Source organism: Rhinopithecus roxellana, chromosome 6, assembly GCF_007565055.1.
Source record: "Rhinopithecus roxellana isolate Shanxi Qingling chromosome 6, ASM756505v1, whole genome shotgun sequence".
Lineage (NCBI taxonomy): Eukaryota > Metazoa > Chordata > Mammalia > Primates > Cercopithecidae > Rhinopithecus > Rhinopithecus roxellana.
In genome coordinates, this window is record NC_044554.1 from 60,390,464 (window position 1) to 60,405,358 (window position 14,895).

At 37.1% G+C, this 14,895-nt stretch overlaps 1 protein-coding gene across 2 annotated transcripts in view; it reads left to right on the forward strand.

Moving 5' to 3' along the window:
* The window catches only part of CHCHD3 (coiled-coil-helix-coiled-coil-helix domain containing 3), a 302,441-nt gene that overhangs the window by 189,103 nt on the left and 98,443 nt on the right, over positions 1–14,895 (forward strand). For both annotated transcript variants that reach the window (XR_004058031.1, XM_030932908.1), the window contains one exon: positions 10,612–10,695. Coding sequence is in view for 1 of the 2 variants with exons in the window: in XM_030932908.1 (XP_030788768.1) it covers positions 10,612–10,695 (84 nt within the window). In the remaining variant the exon portion in view is untranslated. The remainder of the gene's footprint in view (positions 1–10,611; positions 10,696–14,895) is intronic.

The window sequence follows — 14,895 nt, forward strand, 5'->3', positions numbered from 1 at the left end:
TAATGGAATCACAATATGCCTTGTTCTCAGGAATTATATATAAAATATTTAACAACAGGTATGACGTAGTCACTGCCCAAGCAGAACAAATGTTAAACAACCAGAACCAGTTCATGTCAACGGAATCTCGGCCCTGCCTGATCTGAACATAAGTTAAATGGATTCAAAGTCTTATATGTGATAGAAGCTTTGATTCTGGTTTTACCAGAAGCTGTAGGAAAGAAAGAGCTTTTGTACATATTTTATATATTTTCTCACTGGGAAATGATTCATTACATTACAAAGATGTGAGCCACTCTCATTGCTTTTGTGCTTTATGCCTTTGCAATTCAACCCTACCACCAGATGATAGATAGCACAAGAAGACCCAACCCCAATTCTACAATATGTACAGACATTTATTGAATAAAACTTTATTAGAAAGCCGGTACAAAATGATTCATACGACCGGTTTTGTAAAACTCAACAAAGTTGCAGTTTTCTGTTCTTTTAAGTATTTTCTTTGCAAGCAAGTTTCACCTGAGACAGATGACAAACAACAATCCTCTTGTAGTAGTCTGTTTTTATGCTACTAATCAAGATATACCAGAGAGTGGGTAATTTATAAAGAAAAAGAGGTGTAATGGACTCACAGTTCCACGTAGCTGGGGAGGCCTCACAATCATGGCAGAAGGCAAAGGAAGAGCAAAGTCACATCTTACATAGTGGCAGGCAAAGAGCTTGTGCAGAGGAATTTCCCTTTATACAACCATCAGATCTCATGAGACTTACTATCATGAGAACAGCACAGGAAAAGTCCGCCCCCATGATTCTGTTACTTCCCACTGGGTCCCTCCCATGACACGTGGGAATTAGGGGAGCTGCAGTTCAATATGAGATTTGACACAGCCTAACCATATCACCTCTTAAACCTGTGGTTCTCCACAGAGGCGATTTTGCCTCCTAGGCAACATTCGGCAGTGTCTGGAGACATTTTGTTTGTCACAACTCAGAGCTGGGGTAGTGCTGCTGGGCTGTATGGATTAGAGGCCATGAGTACTGCTAAACGTTCTACAGTATGTAAGACCTGTCTCCATAACAAAGAATTATCTGGTCCAAATTGTTGATAGTGCCAAGGATAAGAATCTCCATCTTAAACACATGGCTGGATACAGAGCTTTTTAGGGATCAATTCCGAGGCACCATTCCTACAGTAAAAGCTAGAGGCCTCATTGGATTTCTTTAACCTGTTCATGTAGCAGATGTAGGAGTGTCTTTATAATATGGCAGCTAATTCTGATATATTTGTGATAGCTCTCATTTTACTAATAAGAACTCATATCTAACATTTATTATGCTGGTTAATGGACCATTTTCACCAATAAAATCCCATTTCCAGCAGTCATTTTGCTAATTAGCAAAACATCACTGTTGATTAAGGCATGGGTGACTGAAGCGCTTCTAGTAGCTTTCTCTACTTTTCGAGCTTCTGATAAGAATACTTGTTGATTGCTCCTGGATTGTGCATTCCTCAGTAACTTGCTGGCAGCACTTAATTCAGAGCTTACATAATAACATACACATAAAATCACACTGTATATCATGTGGTAGTTTGAACTAAATCATGGACATTAGGACAGATTTCCTTCCCAGAAGCTGTACCTACTTACTTCGTACAAACTCTTGCACTCAGTGCAGTTCATTTGATACAGCTGCTGTGTACTGACTGTTTCCTTGTGGAAAGTACAGATCTAGATTGAGCCAAAGATACACACAGAGAGGAGGAAAGCCCTTCTCTTGTCTCAGGGAGTTTACAGTTAAGGAGAGGAGCAGTGGGTAAGTAAGCATGTATCATACAAGGTAAAATAAAAAAAACAAGTGCCATAGGAAACATACTGAAAGGTTTTATTAGCTGCAAAAGTAGGAGAAGCAGCTAGGGTATGACTTGGCAAAGACTCTGGAAGTAATGTCCAAGGTGGTTTTGGAACATGGGTGCTGGGCTGGGTCAGTGCATGGTGGTGTGGTGATTTCACAGAGTGGTCATGGGCACCCAAGTCTTCTGTCTCCTCACTGAGTTTCTTACTCTGTCATAGTGCAAATAACTTCCAAATTATGAAATAAAACTAGAAAACTGGAGGAGTAAATATATAGTTAACAACTGTCCCCTCTCTCTCAAGCTGTAGAAGAAAGTTTATAAAATTGGTTCTAATTTCATCCAGCACTGCATTTTGCTTCTTTTATTAGGCACTATGATATACATAAAAGTTATGAGAGAACTTCTGGGATAATTTAAAGCAAAACACCACCACATCACTTTCTATTCAAAATTTGTGTACTCCAGCAACCTCCTGTCTTTATTCAATGTCAGCTTTACTTTTTAATTTCAAAAATCATTCATTTTTGGCTCTCCATTCTTATTTAAGAGAATAGCAGATATACCTTTGCATTAGTCCATTTTCACACTGCTATAAACAAATACCTGAGACTGGGTAGTTTATAAAGGAAAGAGGTTTAATTGACTCACAATTTCACATGGCTGAGGAGGCCTCAGGAATCTTAAAATCATGGCAGAAGGCAAAGGGGAAGCAAGCACCTTTTTTACAAGGTGGCAGGAGAGAGTAAGAGCCTGTGAAAGAGAAACCTTCAGACCTTTATAAAGCCATCAGATCTCATGAGAGCTTGCTCATAATCACCGGATCTGCTCGGGGGAAACCGCCCCCATGATCCAGTCACTTCCTACCAGTTCTGTCCCTCGACATGTGGGGATTATGGAGATTACAGTTTGAGATGAAATTTGGGTAGGGACACAGAGCCAAACCATATCATTCCACCCTGGCCCCTGCCAAATCTAAGGTTCTTTTTACATTTCAAAATTAATCAGGCCTTCCCCACAGTCCCCAAGAGTCTTAACTCATTCCAGTTTTAACCCAAAAGTCCAAGTCCAAAGTCTCATTTGAGGCAAGGATAGTCCCTTCTATGTAGGAGCCTGTAAAATCAAAAGCAAGTTAGTTACCTCCAAGATACAGTGGGGGGTACTGGCATTGGGTAAGTGCTCTCATTCCAAATAGCAGAAATTGGCCAAAATAAAGGGGCTACAGGTCCGATGCAAGTCCAAAATCCAGCAGGGCAGCCATGAAGTCTTAAAGCTCTAAAAAAATCTCCTTTGACTCCATGTCTCATGTCTAGGTCTCATGTCTCATGCCATGCAAGAGGTGGGCTCCCATGGCCTTAGATAGCTTCGCCTCTGTGTTTTTGCAGGGTACTGCCCCCCATGCTGCTGTCATGGACTGGTGTTGAGTGCCTGTGGCGTTTCCAGGTATACTGTGCAAGCTGTCAGTGGATCTACCATTCTGGGGTCTAGAGGACAGTGGCCCTCTTCTCACAGGTTTACTAGGCAGTGCCCCAGCAGGGACTCTGCATGGGGCCTCCAACCCTGCATTTCCCTTCTGCACTGTCCGAGCAGAGGTTCTCCATGAGGGCTTTGCCACTGCAGCAGACTTCTGCCTGGATATCCAGGCTTTCCATACATCCTCTGAAATCTAGGTAGAGGTTCCCAATCCTGTTATTGACCTCTGTGCACTTGCAGGCCCAACATCACATGAAAGCCACTAAGGCTTGGGGCCTGCACCCTCTGAAGCAATGGCCTGAGCTGTACCTTGGCCCCTTTTAGCCATGGCTAGAGCTGGAGCTGCTGGGACTCAGGGAACCAAGTCCTGAGGGTGCACACAGCAACAGGGCCCTGGGTCTGGTCCAGGCAACGTTTTTCCCTCCTAGGCCTCTGGGCCTATGATGAGAAGGGCTGCTGTGAAGGCCTCTGATATGCCCTGGAGACATTTTGCCCATTGTCTTGGTGATTAACATTCAGCTCCTTGTTACTCTTACAAATCTTTTCAGCTGGCTTGAATTTCTCCCCAGAAAAATAGGTTTTTATTTTCTACTGCATGGTCAGGCTGCCAATTTTCCAAACTTTTATGCCATGCTTCCCTTTTAAACATAAGTTTCAATTTCATGTTTCTCTCAAGTTCGAAGTTTCACGGTTCTCTAGGGCAGGGGCAAAATGCCACCAGTGTCTTTGCTAAACCATAGCAAGTGTCACCTTTGCTCCAGTTCCCAGTACGTTCCTCATCTCTATCTTGAGACCACCTCAGCCTGGACTTCATTGTCCATATCACTATCAGCATTTTGGTCAAGTCTGTTCAACAAGTCTCTCAGAAGTTCCAAACTTTCCCATATCTTCCTGTCATCTTCTGAGATCTCCAAATTGTCCCAACCTCTGTCCATTACCCAGTTCCAAACTTGCTTCCACATTTTCTGTATCTTTATAGCAGTGCCCCACTACTTTGGTACCAGTTAACTGTATTATTTCATTTTCACACTGCTATAAAGATACTACCCGAAAGTAGGTAATTTATAAAGGAAAGAGATTTAATTAACTCACAGTTGCGCTTCCTGGGAAGGCCTCGGGAAACTTACAATCATGGTGGAAGGCAAAGAGAAAGCAAGAACCGTTTTCACAAGGCAGCCGGAGAGTGAAAGAGCATGTGAAGGAGGAACCATTAAACACTTATAAAACCATCAGATTTTGTGAGCACCCACTCGCTATCACAAGAATAGCAGGGGGATCCTCCCCCATGATCCAGTCACCTCCCATTTGGTCCGTCCCTCCACATGTGAGGATTATGGGGATTACAGATCAAGATAAGATTTGGATGGGGACACAGAGCCAAACCGTATCATACCCCTGTGTGGCAAAGGATATAATCAGTTGACTGTTTTCAGTATGTTATTAGTATGAAAAAGTTTAAAATGTCAATCAGGGCTCTTGAAACTCTGAGAAGGGGAAGACAATACAAACGCCAACACCAACTGCCCTGATCCTGGATGCTTGGGTTTGAGTTCCAGACTTCAGAAAAGGGAGTATATTGGAAGAATGGACTTTTGTCTTTCATCTCTCTGGTCTATGTTTACCTTACATTAGGTGTTATAGCATTAGTGGACGTCAGTGCAGTTTAACATTTCAAGCTGGGGTCTGCTTATAGCTGATGCTTATGCCTCATTGAAAAGTATAATAGGTGGGACATCCTTTAAGTTCACCTAGATGAGTTACCCTACTGAAGGTCACCCTCTGGTATGGTTTGGAAAACAGTGCTGGAAGTATAATTCTTTGTTTATTAATGCCACTTGGTAAAGACTCAGTGAACCCTATGTAATTTCTCCTAACGAAAGTCTAGAATTCAATTAATTGAATACATGGCTACTTTAATTATTCTGTTATGGCTAATTGATACTCACAGTGATCATGTTTTACAGCTTCTAAATGCAATATTACCTTACAAGTTTATGGTTCAGCCTCCTTTGATATTTCAGTTCTTTTTCTGTTTTATGTCAGCATATAATTTTATTAGGTTCGTATATATTGCACCTCATATGTAGTTTTGACAATGAATAAAGGTCTTTTTCCTACTCTTATTTGCTCATCTGCTTATGTGAGTTGTAAAATAGATTTTGCCTACCATAGATTATCCATATTATAGTGAAAGATTAATCTTTCTCAGTTCCTTATATGTATGCTTCAGATTGTTAAAAGATTTAGAATAAAAGGATATATAGTTATAGGGATGTCCTGTTTATGTTGTTAGAGCATTGTTATCTTTTCTAAATCCTAGTAATCTCTGGCTTCATAGTGTTATCTCATGGAAAGTTGAGTAGGTACCTACTTTGTTTTTTACACTGAACTATTAAAAATTGAATACTGACATTTCAGGGAACTTTGTCATTTAAAATGTACAAGCTTTCCCATAGCATAGAACCTTGCCTTAACATGCCTTGTGCTTGATATACAAAGTAACATTTCATTATCTGTGCTAAGTGATTGTGATGTCACCGAGTTCCCAGCGCCGTGCAGTTGGTGCCACACCTGAGTCCCCAGGAGCAACAAGGGTTAAAAGGGTGTAGTAATGCCGAAAAGTTTGTGCTATGAAGATTTAGCCTGGACTATTCATGGGAAGGTAAAGTTCCTATCAGCACAATATGTTATATTCATAATCCGAGTTTTCTTCTGTATAAACTTTATTATACCCCTTGTTGTAAAGCACCTTCAAGTCCATTCTGAAAAGAGACAAGTCTTTAAGGAAGTAAACATATGTACTTCACTTTTAATCTAGCTATCAACACCAAGTTAAGACATCAGAATGTTCGTGTTGGGTTCCTTGAACTTGATTTCCATATTTTCTTTGTGTTCTGGCATTATGGGATACTCTAGTTTTCCATAATGATCCACTTAAGTACATTGTGTCACATTTTCAAGTCCAGTCACATTATCCCAAATCTGGCAAGATCTGAAAACAATTCTATACATATTTCTTCTAGGAATAGCAAATAGTAGATGGGGAAAATGTTTTATATTTTTTTTCCCCAAGATATGGTTCTGTATCAATAAATAATGTTGTAATACTCTTTGTTTTTATTTGTTCATTTACAATGATTCTCTGTTAGAGAGCTCTACGGAGTTTTATTTCCTTGCAGTAGGTTTAGTACTTTTTAAAAGTTGAATGTGACTCCCCATCCTCAGCAGCTATTAGCTTAGTCAATGTATTCTAGGCTTATTTAAGTTTCAGGATTCATATCGTGTGACTTTTCCTCCTAGCATCATATTAACTGTTTCAAAGCAATGTGCTATTAAAGTGTTGTTGCCATGTTTCTTACTTTGTTATTCTTCCCAGTGGATCTCAAACTATTGATTCTGTTTGCAGTCCAGGGAAAGATGTGTGCTGCTGGCCTATAATTTGGTGGTGTTGGGTCTTAGGAAATATTCCCCTCTTTGGTCTTTAGTGTACGCATCTGAGCTTTGGACGTGTTATTTTAAACTTTTTCAAGGATCATGTCTTAGAAAAGTGAGTGAGCATATATCTGTACATCCTTTATTTAAGTTGTAATCAGCTCTTCAAAATTAAATTTGTTGATTGATGCAGTGTCCTCAGTAGGCTCAAGTGTTGAATTCTCTTAGTGTTTTCTAAATAATGGTAATGGAATATCCATTATGATTTCTTTGCATTTTAAAAAATCTCACTCTGTGAACAAAAGGAACATTACCTAGTATGAGTGTTTTAATATCCGGTGTAGATAATGCCATATATTGAATGGGGGAGAAAACCAGGTGCTGATACATTCAGAATTTAGTAGGCAATACAATTTCCATGCTATCTATAACTGTTCAAGTTGTTAAAACAAATTTTTTGAATTGTTAATATGATTATTTAATAGTTCACTCTTTTAGATGCCCTCAATGCTTTATTTCCATCTCATAGTCAAGTGTAAACATGTGTAATATTGATGTTTAAAAGATTTTTTTTCTGATTACAGAAGTAATAACTGTTCATTATAGAAAATAAGAAACAGTCCAAATAATATACCCCGCTACGTATGTCATAACTACTATAACATCTTACCATACTTTATACTTTTTTCCATGTCAATATAAACAAGTACTCCATCTTCTCTGTCCCTCCCTTCTGCTCTTCCCTCCGCCATTTCTCATGCAAAATTAGGAGCTTAGGGCACATGCTATTTTATGACGTGTTTTTTTCTCACTTAACATTTTCAGTTTTAAAAAATTAATTTTCTATTAAGATATCAGCTTTCAAGGACTCTTACTGTTTGATTATATGGCTGGATCAAAATCTTTATAATCAGTATCCTATTGCCAGATTCTTATTTACCCAAACCTCTATTGTTCACTCTTAGTTGTTGCTTTAAATAATGCTCGTTGCATTTTCTTAGATGTAAATACTGTTTTGTTTTAATATTTGCTAGGATTGAATGCCTGGAAGTCAAATTGGCCACATAAGAAAATTAATGATACTAATGATTTATACATACATTCACACATTTATAGTTATTATTACAAATTTTAGTATGCTTAATTTATATTCATTTTTAAAATTTATGTAGTTAAATTCATTCTTTCTGATATACAATTCTATGAGTTTTGACAAGTGCATATAATTATGTAACCACCACCACAGTCAAGAAACCGATTCATTTCCTCACCTTAAAAAATTTCTTCCTTTTGCCCCTTGACTATTAAGTATGTTTGTTTTTCATTCTGCACATATAAAGAGGCAAAAATAAGAAAACAGATACCGCCCATAAGTCTACCATTCTGCTGTAACCTCTGTTGACATTTTGTAAAATAGCCTTCTGTTTTTTTTTTTTTTTTGTCTTTTGTTTTTGTTTTTTCTCTTCGTCTTCCCTACAAAAAAAGAGGTTATACTGCCTCTTGATTTATATAGCTTTTTTCTTTTTTACATGGTATACTCTGAGAACATGTTTCATTTAGCCATTGGACTGGTTTGTTTTTGTTTTCTCTGCAATTCTAAACAACCTTGTAATGAAGTCTAAAAAGCCCTATCATGAACATCTTTGCATATAGTACTTAAGTACCGTAAGTAGCGTTTTTAGGTCTCAGTGCATATGTACGTTTTAAAGACTTGTTAATTTTATCTGGTTGATTTATAAAATGGGTATACCAATTTATATTCTGACCAGCAGTGTATAGGAGAGCCTGTTTTCTTATATCCTTGCCAATATTGAGTATTTTTATTTTACATTTTTGTTAGTTGGTGAATGAATAATATTAGACACTGTATTACCTTAATTTGTACTATCTGATTTGCTGTGGGGTTGGATTTTTTCATGTGTTTATTATTCGTATTTTTTTGTGTGTTAATTTCTAGTTTATATTGTTTGTGTATATTTCTTGCCTTTTTTTTTTTTTTTTTTTTTTTGGCGGGGAGAGGAGTGGGGGGATGAGGCTTCTTTTTTAAGTTCTGTGTATGTTAATAACGTTAACTCTTCCAGTTATATGTTGGGATTTCTTTTCCTCTTTTTGTTACTTGCTGCTTCTTTGGATTTTATAGTGCTTTTGTTTTATGGAGTTTCTTATGAGTCTATTCTTTTTCATTTTCTTTATTTATATTTTGGGTTTTTATGTTGAATTTAGAGAGGTCTTTTCTCTTTAGATTATGTAGTCATGTGTATTAGATTTGAAATTTGTTTACTTTTTGTTTCATATTCCTAACAGTCTAATAAAATTTTTACTGTGCTGTACCAGGGAGCCATACATTATATACTTGTATATGGGTATACTTTAATCTAATCTTAACATTGTATTTGTTTTTATTTATTCATATGCTTCCAAGCAGCATGTACTTTTCATTGAATCTTCTATTCAAACTGTAACAGCATAGTGACATTAAAATGTGTCTCAAGTTAAGCATTTCCTTTTTATTTTTTCCCCGTTACCTTCTTTGACTTGCATTTTAAATATTATCCGTCAGATGTTGTTTGTGTGTGAAATTAGGAAAAAACAGTACTTACGTTGTTAAATAACTGTTTGTGTTTATTTTATTTTTAACATGCTGCAGGATATTGAAGACAAAGTAAGTAGCAAAACAGCAACCTATAAATGTGCAAGTAGTTCACCTAAACTAAGCAGATAGTTGAGGCACCTTAACATCTGAAACAGGCAATACTTGGTCATTTAGCGAAATAATTTTGGTGAAGTAGCACAAGGATGGGAATGCCTAAATATATACTTGTTAATAGATGGCTGGATGCATACAGTTAAAAAATATATATACACACACTATACATATTAAAAGTAATATATATACTTTGTTTATATAAATTAAAAGATACACACATATATACCTATATATCTATATATACTATATATAGATATATATACACACACACACACACACACACTTTCTTATAAGTTGTAGTCAGGCATATATTCAGCATTCACTGAGCAAAAAATATGTTGAAAACAAAATCTAACTCAGAGTGATATAGGAAAGTCTCATCCCTCAGAGATAAAGGCCAATTAAACATAATATTCAAGATACCAACCTTAATTTAAGAAATACATTTTTTTTTTTTTACAAATCTTGAAAAATATCCATAAGTAGCCATCTTCATCATTTTTTAAAGAACCAAAAATATTTTACTTGTTTAGATTTTATTTTAAAAAATCTTGTGAATTGAAAGTGCAATAACTAAAGTTTTTGAAATATTGTTATTTATTATTATTATTTTGAATTATTGAAATAAATATAGTAGTTTTTGTTTCCACTCTTCCATAACAATTAATTCTTTACATAAAGGGAAATAAAACAATGTATGTATTTATTTGCAGGTAATTAACTGTTCTTAAACAAGATTTATGTGCAAAATGTTATTTAGGCATTACTTTTTTGTTCAAAAAAGGTTAAGAGCCATGTATCTTATGCCCAGGATAAAATTAAAGTTTTGTTGTACAAAATATTAGTCCTTGAAATTACTCTTCGATAGGGAAGTTAAATAAGAGTCTGTTATGTGCTGTATTCTGACGTTTCCAAATATATTTGGACAAAATAGGACACAGCTGTTACAGTGAAAAATACAATGCGGACTTATTCTTTACATTTAAATACAGCAATCATCATCTTAATGTTTTTCTATGGCAGAGACCTAATAGATTGCAAAAATCTTCAGATTTGTATTCTTATTTCTAATGCAATTTATTCTTGACTTTTGCTTTGCTGTTGCTGCTTTTTCTTGATATAGTATATTCCTCATTTCTTTTTTTAGGCTAGGCAGCTGGAAGAGAAAGACCGAGTGCTAAAGAAGCAGGATGCATTCTACAAAGAACAGCTGGCTAGACTGGAGGAGAGGGTATGACTATTTTTTGTCATTGATTCTATTACCACATCTGCTGCTTTCTTGTGTATTTATTTAAATATTAATTAATTAGAACTTCAATTGCTTTTCCTGGTGGTAAAGTGACCAGGAAGTGAAGAAGCAAAGCAGGCAGGTAGGTAGTTCATCCTCTGTAACAATGTCATTTTTTCTTTGGTCACTTTGGAATGGTTGCATTATTTGTTCACTGATGGCATTTTACCACTTTGGGACCTACCAAATGCAAATACTTTTTTATATGTTTAGAATCTACATTGCCTCCAGGTCAGACAGTACACTCCTACTCTTATCTCCCCCAAACGTTGACTAAACTTTAGTACACTCTTAAAAATGGTAGCGTTTTAAAGGATGTATTTAGTTTCTTTTATCTTTTTTTTTTTTGCTTTTTTCTTTTTGAGATGGAATCTCACTCTGTCACCTAGCCTGGAGTGCAGTGGTATGATCTTGGTTCGCTGCAACCTCTGCCTACTGGGTTCAAGCGATTCTCATGCCTTAGCCTCCTGAGAGCTGTGATTACAGGCGTGCACCACCATGCCTGGCTAAGTTTTGTATTTTTATTAGAGATAGGGTTTCACCATGTTGGCCACACTGGTCTCGAACTCCTGGCCTCAAGTGAGCTGCCTGCCTCAGCCTCCCAAAGTGCTGGGATTACAGGCATAAGCCACTGGTGCCTGGCAGGGTATATCTTCTTTCTGAAAACTCAGTTTCACTGCATTTGTAGTTAAGAAATGAATGTCTCCTTCAGGAGAGGTGGATAGGAGCTGAATAGTAGAAGTTAAACATGAGTTAGGAGAAAGGAAAAAGAGATAGGGTGTCAAGTCAGCATGGGTCTAGCATTGGACAGAGATGGACAAAAGAAGGTAGTGAGTTTAAGAGTGAGAGTTTGAGCACCTTATCAGTGCCCTCTTCAATAAAGTAGATTGGTTATCTAGATTAATTGGTTATCTAGATTAATAGACCATGAGGTTGCAGATTGAGCTCTCTTTTTCTTTTTGAATGAAACTCTCAAAATTTTATTTGTTGAAAATGTTATTTGATAAGAAAATAAGAAAAAATAAGAAATACAATATTAACCCTCACTCAGTACAGTTATGTGTGTGTTAAATGTGTTTGCTGTCTCTGTATGTTACTGAACTGAGTACCTCTTGAATGTAGGGAGCATTTTCTCATTCATTTAGCAGATATTTACTTAAGCACCTAATATATGTTTGGCCTTGGTCTTGTGCCAGCAGCTTTGTACTAGTGAAGAAAATGAGGTAAACATCTGTCTTCCTGGAGCTTAAATTCAATTCAAAACCAGAATACATATTGTATGGCAGGTTATGATAATTTCGAGAGGAATAAAATGGGAAAAGAGAGTCCTAGGGCTGGGGTTTAGGCATGGAGTTGGGTAGAGAGGGAAGATCTCTCTGTTGAGATGACATTTGGGAAGAGGCCTATGGTAATAGGGAAGCAAACCATTGCCAAAACCATGAAGCAGGCGTGAACTTGGCATGTTGGGGAAGACTGGGGGATTTGGGAACAGATAAGCCCTCTGGATGCTGTCTTGGGCAAGAGTTGAAGCAACAGAGAAATTAGTAAGAAATTATGGCAGTAATTCGGAAAAGGAATGACTGGTGTGCATCTGAGTGCCGGCAGGGGAAGTAATGAAATGTGGTTCAGTATTTTAAAGGTAGAGCTGACCAGATTTGCTGATGGCTTTGAACGTGAGTGAAGAAAGAAAAGACTCAAACTCTAGGTTTATGGCTTTTATAACTAGAAGATTTTTTCCACAGGGGAAGATTCTTAAGATATGGATTGGGATGTTGGTGGTAGAGGAAATCAGGAGTTTCATTATGGATATGTTAAGCTTGGGACACTTCAGACATTGAAGTAGAGATGTTGAATAGGCATAAAATGGAATGGTTTAGAGAATGTCAGGAATTTTTCCTGTAAAGGGCCAAATAGTAAATATTTTAGGCTTTGCACACCACATTTGGTTTCTATGCAGCTACTCAACTCTACCTTTGTAATGTGGAATCAGAGAAAGCCACCTGTAAATGATTGAGTATGGCCCTGTTCTAATTGAGGGACCCTGAAGTATGAAGTTCGTATGGTTTTCACACATCACAAAATTTTGCTTAAATTTTTTTTCAACCATTTAAAAATGTAAAACCAAAAACAGGAACTGGGCCTGATTTGGCCCCCTGGTTGTGGGCAGAACTCGGATTCAGAGCACAAGCCTCTGATGTCAGATGCCTTGGATTCAAATTTCTGACCTGTCATTTCCCTGCTGTGTAATGTGGAGCATCTTATTTTACCTCTCAGTTGTTTCATATATTAAGTGATGATTTAATAGTGCTCACCTCACTAATTTGTTAAATGAGCCAATACTCATAAAGCACCTGTAATAGTGTGTAGCGCAGAGTAACCATTTACCCACTAATTGTTTTACTTCTATACCTAGAGCATTGTACATGGCTTAGAGTTTGTGTTAGTGTGTTTTCTCACTGCTATAATGAGCTGTTTGAGACTGGGTAATTTATGAAGGGAAGAAGTTTAATTGACTCACAGTTCTCCGTGGCTAGGGAGGCCTCAGGAAACTTACAATTATGGCAGAAGGTGAAAGGGAACCAGGCACCTTTTTCACACAGTGGCAGGAGAGAGAGCGTGTGCAGGGGAAACTACTTTTAAACCATCAGATCTGAGAACTCTCTCACTTTCCACAAGAACGGCCTGGGAAAACCACACCCGTGATCCAGTTACCTCCCACCAGGTCCCTACCTCAGCATGTGGGCATTACAATTCGAGATGAGATTTGGGTGGGGACACAGAGCCGAACCATATCAGAGTTAGTAAATGTTAAATGAGTGCAAGTGAAAGTTTTTGAGATGATGTACCTGGCACCTGCTTTTCCTCACCCAATGACAGTTTTCTTTGCCGTCAGGTTTTACTATGTTAGGTACCTTATAAACTTGCCTTTAATTATTGTCGGGTTCAAGAAAAGGCACTGACAAATATTCTCCCATTTCTCATAGACTCACCAATTTGATTGGTACAAGTGTCTGAGAGGATTTGTTTCTGGCAGATTGAACTTACCTGCTCAACAACTTCTCAGCAAATAAACTGTTAGGCATTTTGGCATGAAGTAGAACAAGTGGTAGAAGATTAGATAGACACGATATGATAAGATCAAATTACATATATGCAGAATATATTGTTTTCCTTTTTGAAGATCAGGCTGGAAAGTAGTTAGCCTGCAGTTGAAACTGAAATCTGAGACGTACCAGTAAGCTTAGAATGCTAAGGTGGAATATGTACACTACTGTTACTTAATACTCAATAACTCCACAGTAAGTAATATGTGATAGAAAGAATGTTAGACAAGGAGTCAGAAGGCATGCTTTTGTCATCTTGTGGTGTCTGGTTCTTTATCTGCAAAATGGGGATATACTCTGTTCCTTGCTCATCTTCATGGTGATGGGGGGTAGATCAGATGAGTGTGTACAAGCCCCTTGAAAGCTGGAAAGAGCTTAACAAATACCAGCTGTTGCCATGAAAGAATATCTGCTTACTTTCCATTGTGTATAAGATAATGATGATCATAAAATTAATATTATTCAACTTTCTTGTGTCTTTTGCCCATTTTTGTACAGTCCTGTTTTTGTTTGTCACTGTCATTCTCAAAGTACCCAAGTTGAATTTTGTCACTTTGGATTTCTTCCAGGAATATGTGAGAGACATTTAGGTCTCTAATGATGAAGCATTTTCTAGGCATAATGCAAAAGATTGTAAAGGGATTTTCTTTTGTATTACGATGGCAGTGAAAATTACAATGTCTAACTGTTTCTATTAGGAATTCTGCATACACTTTTGTATTAGATAGTATAAAAATGCTGAATCCATTAATTCGTATTGTAAGAAATAATGATTCTAGTATTAATATAACTTGCAGAATCATCTAACTTACTAGGAAATCAAGGTTGCCTGTGGTTTAAAAGTGGACATAAGCACATATCTTTCCTCTTTTAACCAAATGAAGTGATGAAACTATAAAGTAGATACCAGATGGTGTAGCATCAATGAGTCCTTTGCAGAATCATTCTGAGGGAGATTCCTAAGATAACCTTACCATCTGCACAGCAACTAGATTAACTAACAGCAATTGTACATGTTATCACTTTTTGATGACTTGAA